General features: G+C 40.6%; 1 protein-coding gene across 3 annotated transcripts in view; it reads right to left on the reverse strand.

Annotated features, from left to right (window-relative positions):
• Positions 1 to 26,563, reverse strand: part of pde10a (phosphodiesterase 10A) — a 50,170-nt gene that overhangs the window by 12,109 nt on the left and 11,498 nt on the right. Inside the window, exons 1-7 of one of the 3 annotated variants that reach the window (XM_063875027.1) lie at positions 20,671 to 20,984; positions 12,345 to 12,476; positions 3,176 to 3,204; positions 1,917 to 2,037; positions 1,166 to 1,215; positions 901 to 1,041; positions 266 to 421 (exon numbers count right to left, since the gene is read on the reverse strand). In XM_063875027.1, the coding sequence (XP_063731097.1) occupies positions 266 to 421; positions 901 to 1,041; positions 1,166 to 1,215; positions 1,917 to 2,037; positions 3,176 to 3,204; positions 12,345 to 12,476; positions 20,671 to 20,734 (693 nt within the window). In that variant the 5' untranslated portion in view covers positions 20,735 to 20,984. Of the gene's footprint in view, positions 1 to 265; positions 422 to 900; positions 1,042 to 1,165; positions 1,216 to 1,916; positions 2,038 to 3,175; positions 3,205 to 12,344; positions 12,477 to 13,651; positions 13,924 to 20,670; positions 20,985 to 26,563 lie in introns of those variants that run through there. The other 2 variants (XM_063875028.1, XM_063875029.1) reach the window with 2 other exon arrangements.

The following is a 26,563-nucleotide window of genomic DNA, read 5'->3' on the forward strand; positions in this document are numbered from 1 at the left end:
AAGTTTTGGATTTAAAGCCTCAAAGTTTATTCACTGAACTTGCTTTGGCAACCTGTATGTTAAGTTATTTATGTCATTAGCAACTAATATGAAGTGCATGGAGACATAACCATGGCATAAATATTTTCCACAATCATCTAAACCCCACAAATCTAATAGAGATCTTAAACAGATCCAGATTAAGGTGAATACCAGGCTAACTGTAGTTCTGTGAGCCTTGCTCCAGCCTCCCACTCTTGGTGTGTTTTGTCTGGGTCAGACTGACCTCCTGGTGGCTGAGGTTGAAGGGCTCCTTGCCCCACTGGCGGTGCAGCTCCAGGATGGCAATGAGGTCCCCGATGGCAGTGATGATGGGAATGCACAGGACAGAGTGAACATGGATCCCTGAGTCCTGCCCTGTGCCGTCGGGGAAGCGCTCATCCTGCAACACACAGATCGATGAAGGTCACTATCACCTGAAGTTTACAGTAGTTTAGCTAAGGGGGTCCGTGTAGCTGTGACATCAACTGATGTAGACGACTAAGAACAAAGATATATTCCCCTTCAGCAATAAATTCAAAATATTCTAATTGAAATGAGGGCTGCAACTAACTGCTAATGATTTTAAAAATCATCTTGATTCATTGTTTTGTCTGTAAAATGTCAATTGGTAGTAAAACAAAGACCCTCTGTATTTAAAAAAAATAGTCAGACCAAACCCTTAACACATAAAACAGAAAAATCTCCACATATATTCCTGTCTCATTCTGTCTGACAACAGCATATTCTGAAATGTTTTAATAAAAAAATACTTGAATAATAATTATTCATCTTTTTCAATCAAACATCAAGGCTATATGGTATTTTGTTAGATTCCTATTATGAGTAAATCTGTACTGGTTGCAAAGAAAACAGCCTCACCCCCATGACGTCCTCTACTAGCAGTGTTTTGTGAGTTTTGGCAACATGAGCGGCGATGGTTGTCCCAAATGCGATGGGGCCCGAGGGGACGAGGCTGGGAGGGCCATCCTTGGCCCCCGTTGGAGTGAACAAACATAAACTCTGTAGAGGAGCAAAGAAAAGAACAGAGAGGGACACAGATATAGCAAGAAACAAAAAAATGAAATGCATGAACACAACTGCATTTGGGTATAAAATGTAATTAGCAAATGTCCTCTGCACTTACATTGTTGCATTCTCCCAAAAAATAAAGTGCAAATCCATCAGCTTTTGTTGCTGTAGAAATAAGAGACACATGGTTCACATGTTAGACAATTAGCTGTGTCCGTGTTACATCCTCTCATATAGAAATGTCAAACAATAGAGGTGAGTATACCTGAGAGGACAGATGTAATAAGGACATAACTGTGCAGTCAAATCTAATAACAGTCTATTAACAATGTCCCACATAACAACAAGGGCACTCTGACCGAGGGCTTTGAATGCCATCCAGTTCATCTCATTCCCAGTCCACCTCTTCAGTCCCATTTCACACTGATATATAGGTCATAATATCATACAATGGGAAGACAAGGAGACTGGAGGATCAACAGTGAATACACAGATGATCAAGAAGTTAATGAGCAGTGTGGTTTGGGTGAAAATTATCTTTTGGTTTGACTGTTTGACAACAGTGAAATAAAAGAGTCCTCAAAAAATGAATGAGAAGATTTGTGACTTTTCAATTGCAATAATTCCTATTGCTTTTTAATGTATTTATTATTTTAATTGAAAAACAATAAGGGTGGGGTTCATAACACTGGGCAATTAAAGTGGTCAGAAAAATATGTGTAATGTTGAAAAGAGTAACATAAAGTAAAATCCTACTACATTTAAAAAAGAATTGAATTCCAGTACCATATGGAGATGGTGAAGACACCAGTTTGATGTGAAGTGAAGCTCAGAGTTTTGATAAGCTAAACCATGTCTAGTTTTACCTTTTTTGATGATGTTGCACAACTCATAGATCAGGAGTTTGTTGTCTCCTCCAGTGTCCAGGCGCTGCTCCATGTAGCTGTTGAGTTCGTACACCACACCCTGCATATTTGTGTCCTGGTACTGTTAGACACAAGACACACCGATATTGCAACTCCACAGCTTTGCATAAACACTGAGATGCTGCAATCTGTAATGCCTATTGTTACTGCAGCAGCTAGCTACCTGTACTACTCAAACTGGGAGATTTTTTGGAATGAAAGAGGATCATCTTCCTACCATTCACAAAGACACAGCCATTCATCACAACATTATCGTACACCCCACCCTTACACTCCCTTTCACAGATGCATTCTATCTAAGGGATCCCCCTGCAGTCCCAAAGGAGGCCACCTGAGCCCCTCTGCTCTGATTAGAGCCCTGGCAAGCTCTGTTGCTCAGCCTCAGCTTTAAAGTGTGGTTATGTAAGAAGCAGACCTCCTGCCTTGCCGGGGCCAGAGAGCCGTCTATTTCTGCGCCTGCAGAGATGGTGAGGGCAGGACAGCAGGGAGAGTGGCGTACTAGAAAGCCTCCCCCAAGGGAAGCCTTCTATCCTCCCACATCCTGTTTGCACAGACATATGGATGACGCACCGAGGGGTCGAGTGGCCCTTGTTTTTTTATTTCTCTGTGTGTGAAGTCTCTTCTACCCGGATCAGGGGCCCTGCTGCGGGCGCTGACACCAGGCCTCCTAGGGCCATGATGGTGTCAGGATGACAAAAGTGTGAACATACGTGTGTGCAGCACAGGGGAGCTACTTTTTCCCATAAATCGCTGCCAACTCACTCACAGGGCATGTTTATAATGCAGCTTATTTTCCTGCTTAATCTATTTGATGCTGCCCTGAACACTCACAGAGCCTGGCCTTTTATGGACAACACCATGTTAGCAACATTCGCATTAATGCTATATGCCGCATAATACATACAATAATGCACAGGTATTATTTCCTTTAAATATTTAATGCTTTTTATAAAGGACAAAGTCACAATGCTCTGAAATACATGAGGACAAACACAACTGTTGTCTAAGAGTATTGTTAATCTGCATCTCAATTAAGTACAGAGACATTTTGGAAGCTAGTGACTTCAGTGTGTTCTTTATTTATTTCAGTTATAGTGTCAATAAGGTTAGCTCTGGGAACTAGAGAGAAGGGGATAAGGTAATAAAAGATGTACACTGTGTGAATAAATATGTACACGACGATAAGGAGGAAAACCTACCCTGCTGACGGCTTTAGCTGATGTGTCATCTGGAAAAAGAAAGAGAAAGTTAGATTTTATGCTCAGGTCTGATATTATAAGTGATAAAGAATTGGATTGAGTATGAACTCAGGCTGTGTTCATAACATATTATTCATACTCAGTATGATGTATTGAACGTTGGCTCGGAATAGGAACATGGTCGTTACTATCATTAGCAACACATGCATTGTGCATGTGATTCAGGGAGGATGTTTTGCTTGAGTTTACTTGGGTGTGAACAGTCTGCTGGTAATGGCGTGCTTAATTGTTCATTAAGTCTGCATTATGCAGCACACAGATTCAGTATGTAGTATGCACGATGACCTTGTGCATTAAGTTGTACTTTAAAAAGGTTGAAATGCAACACATAAATCTGGCCGGGCTGTTTAGAGGTTAAGTTGACAGAAATCCACAAGCAGCTAATAAGCCAAACCTTAAAAAACAGTGGTCAGGTGAAAGGTAAATGAGCAAATTCAAGAAATATGCATTTAAAACTAAATTAGTATACATTGTATAAATGAGGTATACATATTTGATCTACTTTTGATTCAGGGAGACATTTGCTTAAATGATGTTCCCTTTCAAACAGAATTAAGAGGAGTATTAATCTAACTTGACAAGTGCAGAATATTGTGGCTTCGAGTGCAAATTCCTGGTGTGATTTCAGGCTGTTGGAGAGACAGTAGACATATGACTATTGGTTTTGGAGGTAGACACTGGAGTATGTGGTAATCATAAAAAGTCTTAGCCAATCACAACAGTTTCTGGACTTATAGTCTGGGAGTGCTACTTGGGATGAAAATAAGAGCATTCACACAGCTACAAGCAGTTCTTCATTACACACGGGGTCACCACAGCACATGAGAACAGTAACGGCTCAGATCTCTTTGGCAACCTTTCATGTGATCAAACCATCTCAAAGGGCGGGCACATTTTTAGAAACATCTAATGGAGTGCAGATTCGAGCTGGTTCTCTTTTGACACAAACCCCTTTGTACATGTGAAGAAAGAAATTACAGCCGGCTTCATTGTTTGTTGTTTTAAACATTCTTTCACTATGCTATGAATTTCCTAACTTAGCCATGAAAGCTATTTTAGAGTGAACCCCTGGCCAGGCATGACGTCAATCAGAGGACAGAGCTGCGCTGAAAAAGACTTCAAACTCCTTTGGAAAAAGGAGAAATAGAGACAGAATCTTTTTTGAATGAGTTGTTGAGGCCAAAAGTATTCGGACATGAACCCCTTGGGAGAGCACATTTTCACAAACCTGTTGTGGTTTGTAAAGTTATAAACTGTTATGTTGAATTTAACTTTAGATAGAGGGCTGTGTAAAAAACAGATTTTGATATAAGGATAAATAACTATTCCATATCACAATTGGATTTTTCCCAGATTGTTTAATTTTTTGTGAACCGTTTGTCTGTAGTGCTAGCAACATGTGCATATGCCTGGGTAACTCTAAGCTATGAGCTGCATTACATTTTTTTTTCTCCTCCGTGACCTGAATTCTTAGCTCTCAGACCCCCTTTATCTACTTCACTGTTCGAATGGACCAGCAACACTGCTCCGCCTCTCTCTCCTCGCCATGGGGTGTGTGTGTGTGTGTGTGTGTGTGTGTGTGTGTGTGTGTGTGTGTGTGTGTGTGTGTGTGTGTGTGTGTGTGTGTGTGTGCGTGTGTGTGTGTGTGTGTGTGTGTGTGTGTGTGTGTGTGTGTGGGGGGGGGATTCAAAACCAAATGCAAGCAGACAAAAACACAAACAGCCAGGTTGAATGGATTTTAGATAGAGTTTCAGTTCTTGTTGTGGCGAAGCGGTTTCCCCTTGAGTTTGGAAATCAAACTGTCGCCATTGAGATTTTTTCTGAACAGAAGAAACAACGAGAAGACGCAAAGGGTGGAGCTAAGTACAAGTAAATGCTGAACAATAAAAAATGTAGGCGATCAGTCAATCAAAGCCCTTAAATATATCCTACTTTATCATCAATTCTACTTTAAATGGGACTTTGATTGACACAATGATCACCATATTGTATTGAAGATCACTTGAAATTAGCAAGTGTGAGGTTAGCTGAGGTAACAAATCAATGAGAGTGAGCTATTGTTTTCATAGACTTCTATTCATTCTGACTTATTATTGTAACTGCAGGAGTCATCACTTCTGGCCATTAGAAAGAATGCATGTTTAAGGCATTGACTTCACTTTTCAGGCCTTGAGATTGGGTCACAGGGTGGAGGGCTCAACCGCTCTGCCTGCTGTTTAAAGCTGTCGGGATGTGATTTTTAGCAACACATCATTGCCACTTAACATTGTTGTAAAGTGTTACAGTGCCAGAGTCTCCAGCAACACTGATACAGTTCTTCATATCAGTAAATTAGCACGATGGTGTGCAAATGAATGATCCTATCACAGAACCAAAAACAGTTTGATACAGAAGTATTGCAAGAATATCAATTTTATTGTTTTAAATGTAATTTGGAATCATATTTTGGACAAATGTTTTAAGCAATATTTCAATCATATGACCTACATTAAAGGCTTTCTTTAGCACCAAGCTTTGCAATGTTGCAGATCCATTTACATGTAAAGCAGTCCCAGTGGAACCACATGGCATCACTGAGCATTTTATCCACCAACTGAAATTATTGTTAGGAGGCAAAAAGGAACAGGAAGTATCATGTTAATGCTAGATACCCTGCATGGAATGAAGTATATTCCTGCGCATTTGGAACCACGGAGGTACGAATGGAAGTGCCCTTTAAATCTGTTGTGTTGCTAAACCAGTCGCTGCTTGGACCCGTTCCAGCATTTTTTAAGTGAGCAAGTAGGGCGTGCGCACACATTGAGCAGGTGCATGTCCAGCATGGCTCTCATTTTCCCGGTTTTCCTAAAAACCAGAAAAAAAGCGTACTGTGTGGTTTTTCTTTGTTGAAGAGAAAATATGTGGACTGTTCCATTTTGTACAGCCAGCACCTTTCACATAAACGAGGGTCCATATATATAAAGCTAACAACTCGCCTGTCAAGTTAAGCAACAATAACATCTTTGTGTCATCAGTTGAGTGTCTGGGGATTTACCCTAATGATACAACGTCACCTGGGGCCCAGAGGGAAGGTATAGATACAGGTGGGTGCGTGCAGGTCTGTGTGTTTTATCACCATACGATGTGGTCAGCCATCAGCACAGGGACAGAGACATGTGGCCTGTCTCTCACCTAACCCTAATGCTGTCCCATATTTTTTAAAGATCTGCTGTTGCTTTGAGTAAACACAGGAGGAGAGGGGCCAACATGTTCTTAGAAAATATACTGACAGCTCACCGAGTAATGAACACCAAACACTAAAGACTGTCGAGTAACTCCTGAGCGCAGCAGAGGATGAACAGACCTCTTCTTGTAACTTCATCAATCCATTCAACATTTTCCTGAACCGGAACAACCTCAGAGTAAATGTTTGGGATGTCAAGCTTTAAGCTGACATATATCACTTTAGGATATGTGCTATATTTGCCTCATAAATCAAAGGCTCCTTTGAAGATTTGTTTTATAAGGTCAACTACTATACTGCACACCCTGACTTTATTGTCTACAACCTCATATAATAATTTTATTTGAACAACTTAATTTTTTTAACAGTTTGAGATCGACTGATGGGTTATGGTAGTAGATAGAAATTCCAATTTCATAGTATTTTTTACATCTTATTAGGTATTTTGTTAATATCAGGGTTGATATTTTAAGCCTAACAGAGAGTCCTGTTGTGACACATTTGTTCTACTCTCATAATTTGCACATATTGATTGTATGATGTGTAAAGAAAGCTTTTCCATCAGGGACATTTGTGCAGCAGACAAAAATAAAACAACACAGCACCCACATTAGTTTTTGCTGTTTCGATTTTAGTGAGAGTTCAAACAAATAAAATCATCACATATCCAGGAGAAACCAGGACAAAAATAAAGCAGACTCAAACTGCCATGGTAAAATACCCTGTCATTTCTTATCAAATTGCTTTATCCTGAGGTAATATATGTTTTAAAATAAGATCAGTACTGTTATCTTAATAAATACTCGAGGATTTGATGAACACGAAAAGAGATTTCACTATTTGATTTCATAGATACTGCACTTTAAGAAGTGAGGGAAATGTGCTTTTAAGTGCAAAAAATAAGTACTGTAATCTGGATAGATAATTAATAATCTGACTAATTATAATTTATGACATAATCATGCAGCCTTATGAAACCCATTCTGACTATTTCTGCAAACCGCATTCAAAGAAGAGAGACTATAACACACAGCCTGCAGTTCACATCAGCACAGAGATCTCTGGTGAACTGTTCGATGAGACAAGGTGAGAAATTATTTGGAGAAGCACCCAGAACATATCAGCAGCCCGGGGCTAAGGCCTTTCACCAGGGAAAAATCCCTCAGTCAGCTGGCTCTAATGTGCATGATACTAGACGGGTGCTTTATTGATCTCCCGCCTCAGATACAACGCCTCCACAGGACAGGCAGCTAGCAGTGACTCAGCGGTCAACATGTGTCGACCTTGTGTTCGTCCTGCATCAACCTGCTCCATGGAGGAAGTGCATCTGCCAAAACCAAAGTCTTTTTTCTCTGCCATGGTTGACAATAGTCCTTTACTTGTTTTTATTTACCGTTTCACACGGGTCTCTTTTAATATGACTCGCTGTAAAGGGTGGTTTAATACGTTTGGGCATTCTAAAGATACTTTTTAAAACAAAAACCTTTTGTTTGGCGTTTCATTTAAGTTGCATTTCAGGAATCTGGATGATCCAAAATGTTTTTCCCCCAGTATTTTAAAGAGCTTCCCCTGAGCGCTGCCCTCGTACCTCCTGATGGAAAGCCCTGCAGGTAAGACAGCTCTCTTATCACAGTGGCGGGGTGTGTGGTTCTGCTACACAAGCACATCTTTGTCTGCATGCGAATGCCGTCCAAAGACATCTGAGAAACAGCATCAGCTGCTCAACAGTTCGGCCTTACTCTTGCCCCCGGAGTTTGGGACAGAAAGGCTGGAGACTCACACTCCCTCCACAATGTGTTCTATTTAGAGGTGTTCTATAAACAAAAATGTTATTAAACATTGAAACAGGGTCTGTTTGCAGCCTTTCCAATCTAAGTATGTGCTACTTTTCCATGTTTTATATTTGAATGATAATACATTTTCAATTGAATATTTCATTATGTTCTGACATCTAATCAATGAAATGATCATTTAAAACATTATGAACAGATACATTACCAAGAAGTCCTATTCCAGAAATATCTAATTTTGATCACAATGCTAACTAACAACTCTTCCTTAATGACAACTTTAGGGAATGGTGAAATATCTTGACAGAACATGAATTAAAGAAAAAATGAAGCAGTGCGCCTTGCAAAATGATAGCAACAACTGCAGACTTTAACCTAGAACTACAGTCATTCACAACTGCATAAGCAGACATTTCAGAGCTGAAGACTTACACAGTCTAACTGAACATATAGGTTCTTCTCTCAGTATGTTCGTGTGTGTGCCTATGTCTGTCTATGTCTGTCTATGTCTGTCTATGTCTGTCTATGTCTGTGTGTGTGTGTGTGTGTGTGTGTGTGTGTGTGTGTGTGTGTGTGTGTGTGTGTGTGTGTGTGTGTGTGTGTGTGTGTGTGTGTGTGTGTGTGTGTGTGTGTGTGTTTAAGAAGGCACAGACCAGTAACAAGGGGTCTCTGGACAGAAGCAGCAGACATGTTGGGATTTATTAATCACCCCATGACAGTGTGTGGTGTGAAGTAAACATCTGTGGGACATCAATCAATCAATGACATCGGTAGGGATTCTGGGAAATTGTGTTTTGTTTGACGTGTTCACTAACAGGCTGCTGTAAAATCGATCTGCTCTGTAACACTCTGTTATGACCAGGCGACATCTGCTTTGAAACACTAATCTTGAAAATAAATACAACTTAATAAAGCAATAAAGTAATAAAAATATAAAAGGGAGGCGTCACAGGAAAAATTGGAGTTCAGTTATTACAACATTAATTTATAATATTACCACACAGCACGTTCAGCATAACAACAAGCGTGCAAATGTGGAATAGGTTTTTCTGGAATCACAGGCTGCAACACAACCTTTACACAAACACATTCACACACACACACACACACACACACACACACACACACACACACACACACACACACACACACACACACAAACACACACACTTCCGTGTAGTTGCACAGACAAACTGATTTATGTAATCCAATGTAGCCCATCACATGATAAGTGAGAACGGGACTGGCTGCAGGGACTGCTTCCAGTAAGCAGTGGTTATCTCAGTGACGATCACATGATGACAGGTTCTGCTGCTGCTGCACTCAAAGAATAGAAGATCAATTTGATCTCTAAAAAGTGGGACTGCAAAACTTAAGAAAGAAATACATCTTTAAAATACATTTGCTAATTTTAACAGTCCAACATTCAATATATACAGGATAGCTACTTTGATACAAGTGAAGAAATGTGTCAGATAAATCAAATTCCAGCCATTTTCCCAACAGAGTCACTATTCAGCCTGTGTGATGAACCAGAAATTAAACATTGCTTGTCATTTGAGTAGATACAGGCACTGAAAGGCTTCACAGCAGCGCCTAAGTGTCCACTAACAGCGGTCTAACAGAGGAAGTGGACTTGTGGAGTGATATAACTGATGTGATGTAAAGATCAGAAAGGGACATGCAACATAATGAGAGAGGCTGATCATTACTGATGTTTTCACCTGAGACTTGTTGCCTCTCCTACAACTCAAAAGTCTGACTGCACCGAGCTAGTGGCTAAATGTTGTACCTCTGGTTATGACCAACCCACCAACCCCAGTGTGTGTCTGGGGTAGCCAAGACAGGATAAATATTAGGTCATTTTAGAGATATTTCCCATGATGGTCATATCCGATTGCTGTCACATCTTTAAGCTTCTTGTACTAACAAACAACTGTTAATCAGAAAAAAGATCCAAATCACAGCGATTTTGCAACATTTTCTTCCTCAGATTATTTCTATTCTGTTATTTATTTCACACATTTTTATGTCTTTTTTTAATGTCTTATATATATTATGTTGCATTGTTGGACGAGCCAGGGACTTAATTTTTTCATTGCCATATCTACACTGTAGCTGCTATGCATATGATAATAAAGCCTTTGGATCTTTTGAAATCAATTTAGCTGAACCACAGATATTGTATTTTTTATTCCAAAGTTACTTGTCAACTTATGTGATAAGAGATGAATAAAATATATTGAATTAAAATGTATATTTTTCAAATCCCAATTTTTTTTACAGTATGTCAAGTTGTTTTTGTTGATTATTATTATGTGCTTTATTAGTTATTGACTTACAGGGTTTCTTTAATAGCAATAGTTGCTAGAAGAGCAGCATATTGTATACCTTGTTATGATCTAGATTAATCAGAAAATAAATGTACTTAATGAGAACTAGACATATGCCGTTAGTTATTTTAATACTTCATGTTTCATAAAGTAGCTGTTTTGAACTACATGGCGAAATCTACAGCACACTATTATCAATTACATTATTTTTGTTAAAGCTAAAACTGTCCTCTTCAAAAAATGAATATGGCTAACCATTTCACAAAAAGCTTTACAACTATTAGGAAATGGCTTATATAGTTACTGTAATACAGCATTACACTGCACCCTAGACGGTTGTTTTCTACCTTCCAGGCAGCCGGCGGTCAGCATGCATTTCCGGGCAACATGAGAATCAGCTTTGAAATATGAAACTTGCTTAAACATGCATCCATCATGATGAATGTCATATCTGCTTTTGTTTTTTGTTGAATTATGTTATGGCTGAGGGTTATGCAGTGCAGACTTTTAGCCGCTGATTACATGGACTGTTCGCTGCGATGGGCTGCCTCACAAGTTGACCTCCCTTGTGTACTGAAATAGTAAAAGATGATATTGTTATTGTGCCTTATTTTGGCCACAATAATCGTGTGGTGATCTGATACCGTTACAACCCCATTTGAAAAACCTGAGAAAACCGTGTTATCAACTAAGAGCTGAAAAACCCAACCTTTGCACCCAGTGAGTTGTGTTTCACGAGTAAGATAATAACTGTTAAAACTGTAAATTGAAATTGATTGAAAACTGAGAAACGTAAGACAGAAGTCTTTGGCGTCTCGCAATGAAGTTTTGTGAATAAGCATTCTGCTTTGCATCGGATGTATATACATGAGTGAAATTAGTTTCTAGTTGGCGCCAGCAAGAATGATTAACATGAGGGTGTCATTTTGAGCCTGTCAACCTAAACACCCAGGCACCTAAAGTGTATGAAGGAAACAGTTTTAAACGCAAGCTCTGATTGGGAAATGAATGTCTCTGCATGGCAGTGATCAACATTACGGTCTGCAGACCTCATGCTGAAAGCAGCTCTAAAATGTGACAAATTTATCTTCCGCCAGTTTCCCCCTTCACTTCAACACACCCAGAGCAACCCCTCCCACTACCACCACCATCCCTACCCCTCCCCTGGGCCCCCTTCAGCCGGCTGCATGTCTCTGGAGGTCGCCTCTGACGTCAGCAGCTCGACTAGGCAGAGTGCCAGCCCTGTGGGCCCTTGATGGATGCGGTTGGTCTGAGAAACAGTCCTGCTGTGTGTGGAAAGCACGGAATAGACTCAACTCGGCCCCGCTCAAACACATCTAATGACCCGTAAACACCAGGCAGGCCTGTTCCCGCTCCCTTTCTTCTGTCTGTCACACACACTGAGAATTAAAGGAGACACATGTGAAGATGAGTGACTTGTGCATCAAATGGCCTGGATAGTAAATTGAACCAGCGGAGGCTGGTTATTCCTCGGAGATTATATTTCAATTATTTTAGCAAAATAAAAGCAAACGACTGACGTGGCAGCATTTCTGGTTAACTAGTCCCATATAGGTATATGGGATTATTGGTGCAAATTTAACCAAAGCAAAGCATCACAGAAATTACAACCATGGGTCCATATCCTGGAATCCGCTGATCCTATCATGATGTCACAGTGATCCATGGAGCTCCAGCAGGTGTGTGTGTATCCTTGTTTGTCCCTGCATATGTGTGTGTGCGTGTGTGTCGAAGTGGGTTACCTGCAGGCCTGCTGCTGGTCTTCCTCTTCAGCCATCTGTCCAACGTCTCTGCGCTTACACTCTCCAACACAAAGTCGTCTAGCATCTGCGGGTGCAGCGAAAGGTAGGCCTTCACTTTCTCATCGGTCAAGCCTGAAGAGCAAAGAAGTAAATTGTATTTTAGCTCACGCACTGCAGCTTTATTTAAAACAAACGTGTCAACATTTACAATTATTCTGGGAGATGTAGCAGAAAATGTAGGAAATGCTGGAGAAGTCTGAAGGAGAGAAAGCTAAAATATAAGAGGATGGAAACAAAACTACATCATATCACATGCTGCCAAAGGCCGACAGTGTTCTAGACAGTCACCCAAACAAATGCATAGGCTAGAAACAGCCGAAGGTCATCTCCTTCTCTTTTCTGCGAGGTGAGAACGGCAGCAGCGCCTATGTTCCAGCTATAGTTGTCAGATAGCCGAGCTAGCTTGCTTATGTTTACTGTAAAGCTGTGTCTCCAGGGATAGGAGCCCCCAACAGAGGCAGCAGGATAAAGGAGGACTCGATTGTGCTTAATAGGCAATTAGGTTCTTGAGAGCTTGCTAAGTGCTGCTGTTTACTGTCTTTGTTGTCAGGGAAAAAAGCCATTTAACAGACCATCGTTGAGGGAAAGTCGTTTTTAAAACACCCGCTGGCGTCTGAGAGGCCGTCATGATGCACTGAGAAACCATCATGTTAAGATCACGTAAATGGAGTGTGTGTCTGAAACAAAGACCTGTGGCTTTCTAAATTCAGCTATGAGACGTCATTGCGTCATGAGACCTTCGACACACCACTGATATAAAATGCAACTGAAAGTAATAATTCCTGGAAGAGAAAAAAACGCCCTATACCTGTGCTAAATTCAAATTTTACAGCTCACTGGCCGAGCTATGATACGATAAGAGTAGAAAGCAGGTCGTTGTTTTCAGACAGCCCTGTTCGTTGTACTTTTATTTCGCTCTCTCACGAAACGTCAGGTTATCAGAAGCACCTGTGTAGAATCCCCTCAAGTATAAATCACAGGAGGACATGCAGCTGGAAGGCAGGTGTTCACCCATCAGACGCACAAACACACACACTGCATACCATTTTTACTAAAAGGTGTAGCTGTATGATATTAGGCTAGTTGCTACAAACTTGTGGAGGGGAGATAAAACGTCATACAGGAGTTAGAAGCAGTACAGCTACAGATAACTTCAGGTATAAAACATGTTTAAAAATCGCATTACAAAAATAAATCTGACTTGTGAAGAATCGAAAGTACTGCTGATTGGTTGGCGGAGCAATTACCTACGACCTTTGATATAGTATCCCAGAACAACTAATTTGATGTTCAGTTACGATGGATCATCTGCTCAGTGTGTGTGTGTGTGTGTGTGTGGGCTTGTATGTGTAGGTTGAGCAGGCTTGTGGTTGCAGGAAAATAAGGCAAACAGAGGTGGGGGTTAGTTCAGGGGGTGGAGGACGCTGTGGTCTGATGCTGTCCAGACACAAGACACAGATCTTCAGGAGCAGAACGCCTCACGAGACTCCTGGCCAGCTCTGACGCACATCGGCAGGATACGGCTTAATAAAACAGACAAAGTTAAGGGGGGGTGGATGGAGCTGCAGGGGACAGAAAGACACACAGAGAGGAGTAAAATGAGAACGCTGCAAAATACCCTTACGACTTTGTCCTATTTGAAACACAAAGGAGGCACTGTGATTAGTGACACTACAAAAAAATGAAAAAACAAGGCTGTATCAATTTATGAATACAGGTTTTGTGTTGAAAATTATTAAGCTATCATATGTGTGCACATGAACAGAAATAGTCAAATGTCCTATTTCCATGGGGCAAAAAACCAACTGCAGTGTTTCAAATTTTACTGTGGGCATTTTATGGTTGCTTAAATGGTGTACTGGGTACATCTCTGTGCTGAAAATGGCTAGCCCACACGAGTAGATGAGAGCGAAAAAGGAAGTTTGTGAAACCTTATTGGGAAGAGATGACCAAACCATGATTGCCTACAACATCCACTTATTTCTGAGCCCTAATTTAACCTTCAACTTCGGCTGACAAGAATGTAGAATTAAAGTAGGACAATATTTTTACCAACATCATAAGAGAAGGGATATCGCTGACCAAAAGAAGACCAACACTCAAAAAGTGTTAGTCCACCCCCAAAAACTTCCCCAACATGTCTGTAGTTGTCACTTCCAAGCTCATCTGTTCCTACTACAGACCCAATATCAAACTATGTTATGATGATTTGATGTAAAGCAATATCAAATTGCATTAATGGAAGGCAGTGCACAAGGAAGCCTTCAAAGGTTGACTTCCTCTCGAGTACATTTTTGAAAATGCTCTCAACTGCTTTAAGCATCACTGTTACATTCATTAGGTATTTATCGTCTTCATTTATCAGTTTAGAAGAATGAATCACAAGTTACTAGTAATGAGTAAGGTCAAATAAATATTAGTTTGATGTGATTGATAACACTTTGGTCTCAACATCCCTGCTCCTTTCTGACGACCCTACAGACCGCCTTTCTGATTCCTTCCAAAGTCTCTTCAGCCACAGCTCAACAAAATGTGACCACAGTGACAGTCAGAGCTGTGGGATATGCGTCAATGTCCGAGGCTTGGGCATACAACGACTAATCAAAGGTGCAGCCAGAACCGTCCAACATGCTGTGGTCTGGCATGGTTAACCCACAAGGAACTACATGTGCTCAGTCGATCAGGAGAAAGAGACTGCTGTTGGAGAGGAAAACACTTGGTCACTCACTGGTTTGACCAGAGTTGTTTTCCTTTTACCTTGGTAATACTTTCCTTCCCACTGGGACAAATGATGCTAAAGATAATGGCATCATCAAGATAAGCTTTCATGAGTTTTCCTACAAATGAATAGACAGGAAGCAGTTTCTTGTGCAGCATGTCAGTGAGCAGTTTGAGTCCATTTAGCAGGGATTTTGGAGCCTGACTCAGACTTGAGCTTCCTGTGAATAAAACTGGAACTAAGTTTAAGTTAAGTGGCTTTTTGTTGCATAAGACTTATCTTACGACACACCATACTCTGGGAATTGGAAGCAAAGGCCATACCAGTCACAGTCTGTCTTGGTCACATGTCTGCATGGTTCCTGCTTGAACACGCTGCTGTTTGACGGAGAATGCCTTAACATACAGCCTGGGCAGGGTATCCATTTTTGTGTGGCTTGCGCCGATGCAGTCAACTTTACTTATTTATTTTATGCTTTGTATGAGAATAATAACTGTAAAGTATTGAGACAAGCATCTGCAATGAAACATGATGATGAGTCAGTTGTGGTTAGCTATAATTTAGAGTCAGAAGTCATAATGAGACACTTAACAGGTAAACACTTATCAATGACACCAAAAGGGAACGCTACTGGATATTTCTAAAGCTACGTCTCTTCATAGGAAGCTGTGTAGCAAGGCCTCACTCTCTCTCTTAGTCTGTATCAACAAGTCTCTCCTTAGTTACAATTTCAATGTTGTTTGATTTAAGCCCCCACAACCTCTCTATGTAACAGTTTTAATCCATCGCCCGCTTTATTCCATCACACAGTCTTTATCTCAAAGCTGAAGAACAGAGATTGCGACTGGTCATCTCTTTAACCGCTGATCCGATCCCTATCATATCTTTTCAACTTGATATGATTTTATTATTAACATTTGGATTTAGTCTATAAAAAGACAAAAAATGTTGGACACTTAATCACCTCCAGGGTTTAAGTTTCTCACCTTGTGGCAGTCTACACCAGCACAGGATGATATAACTGTTGGGTGTTATCAGCGTAGTGTTGAGTTACTATTCAAACAATTATCTAGAAAGATGATATAAAAATGTTGTCTACAATCAGACAAAACTCTTTTCCAAGAAATTTCATCTTTAAAAAATGGCTAGTTTGAGGTGTCAGGGTAGATATAGTCAACTTTGAGGTCAGAAATGGTTTGACGGGTATATATTATCGTATGCAATGCCAAAATCTGCAACAGAAATATGTCAAATCCGTTTGTATAATATTATTAGTAAGGTAGATATCGGATCTGTGTGGAAAGAGGAGGGGAACTTTTGTTTTTTATTATTTTTCCTTCTCTTAAGTGGAGCAGAAGATTCAGTGGACGGTAAATCAGATGCTTGATGTGCATCATTATTTACTTGCTTGGTGAGTTTGCATTGCACTTCGCCCAATGCTGCTTTTATTATTTTTTGCCGAAGACGCGTGTAAAAACCTTTTTCAAAATATTTCAAGATTTCTTTGACATTTGGCCATTTCCACTTAGGTATTTTATATGCACAATTTATGTATATTTATGTATTTACAAATGTGCATATTAACAGGTGGATCGAAATTATCTTTGAGTTGAACAGAAGGGGTTTACTGTAGTTCAGGGTGAAGTGTCACTTTTGATCCGAGTTGTCATTTTGGTTACCAGCAATTTAATGCGGAAACATTTTTTTATGGAATCCTTTGCAAGATTTGTTTTCATTTATTTCATGCTAAAAGTTGTCTGCATAGTGCAGCGTTGCATATCCATTGAGGGACTGCAGGAGTACTTGTATCTTTCATTGAAATAATAAACTTGCAAATGCAGATAAAGGGATAGTTTAAGAGCTGTTAAAAACAGCAGCCACTATCTCTATTATTCATCTCTATTTCCCATGAAGCAGTCAGCTATCTGTGTGACGGTGCTGCCCTGGACAGAAGTGAAAGTGTGTCTTCAGTGCTCCTGTCAGACTAGGTCGGGCAGCAATGTCAACATCAGAGGCCGATCCCGGCAGTGTTGATGTTTAGTGAGCAAGATGTTCCTCCTCTGCAACACATAGATGAAAAATGCACATGAGAGAAAAAGGGAAAAGACCACTTCTCTTGAAGCGCACTCCTTCTGGCAAAGAGTCAAGGGCAAGCTGCCAAGGTACTACTTTTCACTTTTCTTACATGAGGCTGAGGCAGGAAAGGGGAGGGAGGGGCGGAGGAGGGGTGCGTGCGTCAGCAGGTCCGCCTGGGACTCCCTTGCCAGGAGGTGGGAAGAGCATGTGGTTCTTATCTTATCTCTGGGAGGGCTGGAGCACAGCGTCCAACACTGACATTTAGTGAGCAGCGAAGAAGAAAGAAGACTGAAGATGAAAAGCTTTGACTCCTCTACCACTGCTCACCTAATTTATTAATTGAGACTGAGCTGGTTCATTTGGTGTTGTGTGTTTGTAAGTATGCAGGTGAACACACAGACACAAATATGGAGTTTATGTTTAGACACACGTCACATTCCACCGCAGCCAATGAGGTAACCAGTGCGGCTAAATCCATATTCAGTCAGAAAAAAAGCATCAAATCAAGTAAACTTGGTTTCAGCCTGGACTTTAACTGCCCATCACTACTAGAGATACGCCCCCACATGGCAAAAACAAACACTTCTACACGCAAGCTCACACCTCACACTCTAGAGAGAGAGTGAGAGAGATTTCCATGGAAATGTAATTTGCATTATTTCCACTTCCATGGTCCAGGTCATTAGACGTAAAGGGTAAGGGCTAGAAATGGCAAACTGATATGTAGATAAGGCATGCCCCTTGATCCACGGCCTAATAGTGCATTAACACAGGCAAGCAGCTACTCTTAAAACTGCAGTTACAGACACATATCAGGGCAACCTTCACCTTCAAATCCAGTTATAAACTTTCTGGTGCCTCCCCTAAATGACAGCCAGCAGAAAATCTGGAGCTGCCGCCTCGGAGTTAACATCTCATCTGAACTGGTGGTTTGATATAGCACTGCCTCTGTTCCCCCCCAAGAGCCACATCAGTGATGAGGGGTCATGTTCCCCGCTCCACATCTGGACTGATGCTGAACTCTACAGCCGCTGTGCAGAGGGGCCAATGGGGACCCGGTAATGAGAACCACAGATCTGTGCGTCTTCTCCAATGCCCTGCTCTTTTATGAGCCTTGACACGAGGACAAGTTATAAAGAAATCTACATGTATGTGGCCTTTCCCATCCCCTCAGATACAAACCAACGACAAGCTACGGGGGGTCAACGGACGCCCATGCAATGAGTATGTCATCTGTTTCTCTGCTCAGATTGCACACGTGCCCTGGCACTGATCCAGTCCGGCACAGATCCTAATATGAAAATGTATTCAAACTTCATCACAAGTTCATTTTCTTTGGCTTAAATTTCCTGAGGGTTTAAATAAACACGCAAGACAGATCAGAAAAAGAGACCATTTGGCTTGTGCTCAGCTCCGTCTGGAATTATTCAGACATTCAAATTCCATTCAAGCTTTCATTTTCATATTTAATCTTATCAAGTAATATATGAATTTTTATGTTGACTGACTGTATGTATAGGAGTACTCACTTGGAGAGAAAGGCATGGTGTTGGGCAAGAAATGTCCAGCATGTGCACTTCCTGCTTGACAGTGTAGCCTCCTTCACTGAGTTAAGAAATTTGTCGACAAACCAATTGGGTTTAAAAATGCCTGAACGATCACATTAAGGCTGATCTGACGCAACCATTAACATCACTACACACAAACATGCACACGCTTATATGTTTTCATGCAGCGTGAAACATTTTTAAAGGTCCCAGGACTGACTCTATGCTAAGAATTACATTAGCAACCACAAAGTAAAGGAGCCAACACATTGTCTTTCAAATTGTCAGTCCAGCAACCAGTTGCATTTGGGACAAGCAATGATAGGAGGATAAACATGTAGGCAGTTGCTAGAATACAAAACAGCAGTAATGTGTGTTAGATACATTTGAAGTGATCTATATAAAAGAAAAATATGTTCTTGAGTTAAAAAAAGCCTTGGTAAATATAGCCTATAATCAAATTACTCCCTGAGCAATCATATAGAAACATGCAGTGAGAAGGCAAACAGTGTGTCCAATAATCCTACCTTTAATCTAGATTAATTGACAGCTGTAAAACATGACATCATAACTGTGAGCTATGATACTCACACATGAGGACAATTATAGGCAAGTGGGCACAGGCTGTCAATGTTTAATTTTTCTCTGGAAGACATATTTAAGAATTGCTTTTTTATAGTTTACAATTTTTTCAGACAGTTAAATGTGTAGTCAGCCACAGCCACCAACACTAACCTTTGTTTGTAAATTCAAAAAGTGTTGAAGATTTGTGAAATCTCAAGTCTGTATACTTTTTGGGTCAGTTTAAGGGCGGGATACTTGCATACAATACCTCAATAATACATTCCATGACTGCAGTTCACTGCTGTGTGGGTATTCTGGCATCTTTCGATATCCCAAGCCCCAAACTGCTAACTTGTCATTACAGGGTTGCCACAAAAGGTCACTTGAGGTACCACTTAAACAACCAGATCCACAAGTTATTCATATAGCACACAGTCAGTGTAAATGTGCCATCAAAAAATACATAAATCACAATAATTTCGAAATTAGAAGTTGCCACATTTATATTACACTGATTACCAATATACAATAAATGCCAAAATATGCAGCATGGACTGCAAATGTACCACTGAATAGCACAAATTCTAAGTTAATATTCTATAGGTACATTTTCATAAAGAATTACAGATGCATTGACTAACTGCATATTTTTTCTCACACTGGCAACAATTTCTCAGTGTATTTAATATTTTTTCCCCAATGAAATCAACGCTAAAGTGTTAAGAACAAGTAGGCCTATGTAAGAATTAAGAAAATAAGCGAAACAACTGACATAAAGCTATAATACATTTTACTGGGACGTTTAGCACAGCTACAATATGATGAGAAGAAATGTAGCCTATAGCTTTGGGAAAACTGCAATAAATATGAACTAATGTTGAATATAATAATTAATACGATCATACTTCTAAACTGAAATTTCTACAGGAATATTACTATTATTATTATTATTATTATTACTTTTTTACTTATTTTCCTTAAACAGTTTTGCTGTATACTTGCTATAGCCTACACTCCGCTGCTAGCTGTGGACTTCGCCTGGCTTTCTGATGCCATATCTTATTACAGGTCGCTGACGGTCCCCTGCATGAGCCAGATACCCGAAAAGGGATTCATAAACCCGCGATATATTTTATTTAAAAAAGACTGTAGCGATGATCAGTGCTGACTGCTCCCGGTCCAATAAAGTCCCCACCCATCTGGATATGCTATCAATCTGTCATTCATAAAGTTGTGAAGACACATGGGCAAATAACGTTCGCCTGCACTATATATGTGTTTTCGCAGTGTTACTGAACACCAAAGCGTGTTATATTTATGCGTATATTTAAGTATTTATAAAAAATAAAAATAAACCTACTTGCACCCAGGAAACAGTCCGTTAACCTTCTAAAACAGCTTGTTGAAGACGGGCCATCTTCCATGTCGGACTGTGAGCGCAAAAGGAGAGAGGAGCTCCGGAGAGAAGTGCGCCTCTGCAGCTGCAACTTGGTGCGTCTCGGCGAAAACCAAAACTATTCCAGTCCTCGTTGAGGTGATGGGTGTCCTCAATGCTTCAGGCTGTGCACGGTTTAGGAAGGGCAAGAAGAGCAGTGTGCTGCCCCCCCTCCACCAGCGCTATGACCCAGCACCGCTGGCCGAGGTGTAGCTACAGTCGGCCCGCCTCCTCCGCTGTGGATGTGCAGCAGCAGACTGGAGGAGCGGAGCCGACGACGATAGACAGAGAGAGAGAGGGAGAGAGAGAGAGAGAGAGAGAGAGAGAGAGAGAGAGAGAGAGAGAGAGAGAGAGAGAGAGAGAGAGCGAGAGAGAGAGAGAGAGAGATAAAGTGGGAGAGAGAGACACAGAGAGAGCGTCTCTCTCTCACACACACACACACACACACACACACACACACACACACACACACACACACACACACACACACACACACACACACACACACACACACACACACAAACACACGCGGGGAGAGGGAAAGCCAGTAGAGTGCCAAGAAGTGTCAAACAAGCCACTATTTAGCTCGACTTCCGCTTTAGTCAAAATAAAAGTCTGCATGGTTGTGTAGCCTTAAATGCAACACTGAAAATGGGTGTATGTAGGTTAGGCAACATTTTGCATGAAAGTCCTTCAGACGAACAGTAGGCCTATTGATGCTTATCGCTAACCTAACCATAACCGTCATTTCATAACAAAAAGCGGATTATAATGATAATTTACAAATATCACGCGTTTGACATAACTAGTGACTGCACACTTGACGCTGCTGGACTGCTGTTCCTGTTCCTGAATTTGGCTGCTCAAAAGAGGCCGAGCCATATGCCAGTGCGCTCTCCAGAGCCTAGCTGCTGTTTCCTGATCCACAGCTCAGTGGTCAAGGAGGAGACAGCGACAACTTCTAAATTTACAGCATGGCAGGACAACTAATTGGAACATCAATATCCGCATTAAACAACTGAGATGGTCCAGCACAGATTGTAACCATCCTGCTGATGTGCAGACGTGCCATTTAGCAAGGCACTGAATTGTTTTCAAGTGCTGCCCCTGACTTATGACCTTCCCAAAAACAGGGCGTCATCTGCAGAGTTAGGTTGGGTAGTATACCAAACCGTATTTCAGGAATGGCTTGTGTACAATAAGTAGGCTATGCCATCATCCAGAACAGCCTTTCAAACAAAGCCAGAAAAAAAGAGATCCTTTGGCTGGAATAAATGGCAAACATTTGAACACACGTTCATTGCTGTGCATCCCTACAAAGCATATTCAATGTACATAAAACACAAACCAGTGTGCGTGTGTGAGAGTAAGATAACACGCGGGGTCAGTCCAAAGTTGAGACTCTAAACATTAGCAGTCTAGTTCCTTTCTTATCTGTCTTGAGATTTTAAACAAGGTTATTTTATCTGAGTCAAATAAGATAAGTCTTTTGCCTTTTTATGGATCACTGTTGATATTTCAGCTCCTGACTTCAAATAGGTTTCAAGGTTTTATTGGTCATATGCACAGCATATACAACGTATATGTTGGCAATGAAAATATCTGCAGAGACTCACATTTAGTAAAGGAATATATTCACTTGATTTCATTTACATGAATAGTATTTGTAAAAATCGTGTAGTTGATTCAATTAGCTAAAGACTAAGTCTTCAAAAACTGCACATCTGCAGTGTAACTGAAATGTTGTAATCCCAAACTAATAAAATCCAATCCCATAATGATGAAAATAAACTAATTAACCTCTAATCAGGTCAGCCCCGAACATTTTACATTCATCACTGACTGGAGAAGACAATCTGATGAATAAACATAATGGGAGCTGAATTATAATTTGGTCTCTTCAATTTTAAGATTAGAAATTGGCACAGTCGACACAGAATAACCCCTGTGCAACTTTTTTTCTCCTCTTCTTTTTGTTACTCAGAATCAAGTGTTAGTCGGAGGATTTCCTGTATCAGTTTGAGCTGTCTCTGACGTCTATAAGGCAACACTAAGTTCCTGTAAGTAACTGTAAAAAAAAATAGCATTAAAGCTAGCCAACAATGTTTATATTTCCACTTATAATATCTATTATGAAAAGAGATGCATAATTCATTTACAGAGAGCAAAACAATCCTGACGTGACACACATTTTGTCCCATAAATTGCAAAAGTAAACGTAACATACAGCAAATTTAGATAGTATAACAACATCTTACATAACATCTAAAATTGTAAGTATTAACTTGATGTAAATGATTCCTGTTTAAAAAGCTAACCTGTTTTTCTTTCAGTGTGAATAATATGAGTGTGGATCCCACATCAAGTTCCAAATGAATTGAGCTCCCTATCTCTGCAACCTTTGTAGATGTCTGCCTGTGTTATCAGCGCTCACAGTGCACCTCAACGGCTCTGAGTCGGCAACATGATACAGCATACGGTGTGCCAGACTCCCTCACGGCTGCAGCATTACATACTGATCATATCGGGAGAGAGAGAGAGAGAGAGAGAGAGAGAGAGAGAGAGAGAGAGAGAGAGAGAGAGAGAGAGAGAGAGAGAGAGAGCGAGAGCGAGAGAGAGCGCGAGAGAGGTGTGGGAGCCGAGGAGGGTTGCGTCAGCACGCGCGCTATCAATCACTGGCATTCCTTCACTGTGGACCAGCTGGTCCATTCAGAGGTCGCGTATAACATAATGGATTCTCTCTGACACACTCTGTCCCTTTTCCCTCCATTTTCAGCGCGATGAGAAAAGTCCTTAAATGAAGAATGTCTCACTGAGAAACATCAGTTTATTTCACACCCATTACACAGCCTTTTGATTATTTCAAGTGTTAATGAATTGCAATAAAGCAAGCATGTGTTATTCAAATAATATGTTGAATGCCAAAGCATTTGGGAGGTTGAATGCCGGAGGGGAAGCCAAATAAATCTAGACATTAAGGTGAAATAAAACAACTAACATGCCACACATTGTCAGCCTTTTATTTGAGTGTTGATACACATCCATTAGAAATAAATTAGTTATTTTTCCATTGCTTTAATCCAAATCACAATAATGGTATTTACTCTGACTCTTGCTACTAATTTTAAAAAATGAAGGAAGTTGTAAAATTGCTTAAACAGAGCACAGAAAACCAAAACAAACGAGACAAGGCTCTGAGTTAAAGTAGCTCTCTGTCAGCGCTTCAAGGCTCACCTATGTGTGTCCTCCCTGTACTTCAAGTACTGTAGCTTATGCACGTAAATTCAGATAGAAAACAAATGCTTTCAAACGTTCCAAGCAAAGTTCACGAGTGGAAGTTTATGAGCTTATGTGAGACGGTTATGGGTGGAGAACTTATAGGGAAATGCGGTAGATCACAAGGGATGCAGCAACTCTGTCTGTGACCCGCAAGTGAACCCCTCTGATCCATGGCTCTCAGAAGTGGCAGAGCAACTGCTTTAAAGTTTGAATTATTATTACATAACAGGAAGTGAACTGACCAGCTTGACCTGTCTAATCCATTTGATATTTCAATTGTGTGTAGTTAAATCCACTCGGTATGAAATAGAAACATTGCACTTAGTAGGTTAGAAAGCACATAGTGGCATAAGAGTGCATTATATTGGGATGCATGTGTAGAAAACGACAGAGAAACAACAGAATGACCCAAGAAAGTCTTGAACTATCCCACGTTTCATATACTATTTAAATACACAAAGCAAGCTGCATATTGTTCGGGACACATTTGCTAGAGAGCTGCCTGGCATCTGTGCAGGGAAGGTAAAGAAGTAGTTTACAAAACTGCTATGACCCTGACACCTAATCTGCTATGCCACTTTAGCATCTATGCCACTTTTGCGGTAACACATTTCCGCACTGTGGGACTTATGAAGGATTTCTGATTCTGATTCATGGGTTTTAATGACATTTCCAACAACTTTTCATTTTAAACTTTGTTATTCGTAGTAACAGTAGAACCTTCTGAGTCATAGCTTATCCATTGATGTAAATCCAATTCTGACCTTAAAGTAACAAATAGCATTGTTACCTGAGTAAAGGTGTGTGGTATGTGTAAAGTATCAAAAGTTATATTATTTCTGATTAATTCATGTGCAAAAAGATTTCCTTCAATGGAGCAAATTGTGATTATTTCATAAAGGCCTGCATTAAAGACTAGTCTGCCAAAGTTCTCACTCAGAGCAAGTATCAAATTCAAATAGCTTTCACTAACCAAGCTACAATTGTTGCAGTTCTGATTACCATTTTTGTTTAATTTAGTTTCATATACAATCTACCTCAACTTAGAAATATAATTTAATGTTGTGTATGAAAAACATTCAAATGCAACTTTTGTATTGCTGACAAATAATTTGAGTATTTGAAAAGTATTTCCTTCTGAAATTTAGCCGACTACAATATATAAGATGCATTTAAAGTACTTTCAATTTTTTATCTGTATAGTGCTTTAATAATTATACGTTCTTACAGTTTGCTGCATTGAGGAAATGTAAGAACATATATTTACAGGAAAGGATAGATCATGTGCAGGTGAACAGATGTTTTCTTTGGCTTATTCTGCATCACAATATCTTCCTATTTATTTGATATACAGTTGGAATGAATTAACTAAGCACTACAGACCAGACAAAAACCTCAAAATGTCCACCAGGGCTCTCCACGGCTTGATCTGTATCAGTTTGGACAAGCAGTGCGCACTCTTTTCTCTGTCAACATTATCCTGCCACCAAATCCCATATCCTTCTGTGAATGGATAGCATGTGAGTTAGGGAGAAACATATGGAAAGCAGAAAGGTGATGATGAAAGGAGCGGAAATATCCTGTGTCTGGCATGGTATGAGTGTGTCACATGCAGAAGGTTCCTATAGCTGTTGGTGAAAGAGTAGCTTTACTGTCGACCGCTGGGGGATCAACAGCTGACTGAAATGCGCAGTGGTCGGCAGCCATGCTTAACTGTTCTCCCCTCTTGGCTGTTTTTTAGCAAACAACCTCCTCATGACTTCGGCCTCTGTCTCCCAACATAAGAGCTGCACATCTTCAAACGTGTGTGCGCTTGTTCACACACAGCCTCGCCCCTACCCCCACATTACAGACCTCATCCACTTAAGCACATTTCTGATTCAAGGCACTGTACAAGCTTTTTGTACTGCACACACACACACACACACACACACACACACACACACACACACACACACACACACACACACACACACACACACACACACACACACACACACACACACACACACACACACGGACACACACAGTCACACACACGCCCCAGTTGTAAGTGAAACATTGACAGATCACATGCAAGCACATGCAAACATGAACACATATACAAATATAGGAGCACAGTTACATCCACGTAGATGCGCGCACACACACACACACACACACACACACACACACACACACACACACACACACACACACACACACACACACACACACACACACACACACACACACACACACACACACACACACACACACACACACATCACATGCAGCAGACACACACCACAGAGACTTCTAGTCCCCTCCCCCCAACTGAATAGTCTGTTCTGACAATCCACAGGACAGCCGGAGCATTGACGTCAGAGGCAGGCCCATGAAAATACAGGGTCCCTGGGGGGCTGAGGGAGTTATGCACATCTTCACAGCTTGGCTCGCAACTAGTTCAACAACCAATGAGCATATTACTGCCTCTGTTTACTCATATTTGTCAGAAAATGCAATAATGAAAAAGAAAAAAGCAGTTCCACATTTACAC

Source organism: Eleginops maclovinus, chromosome 22 (genome assembly GCF_036324505.1).
Source record: "Eleginops maclovinus isolate JMC-PN-2008 ecotype Puerto Natales chromosome 22, JC_Emac_rtc_rv5, whole genome shotgun sequence".
NCBI classification, from domain to species: Eukaryota; Metazoa; Chordata; class Actinopteri; order Perciformes; family Eleginopidae; genus Eleginops; species Eleginops maclovinus.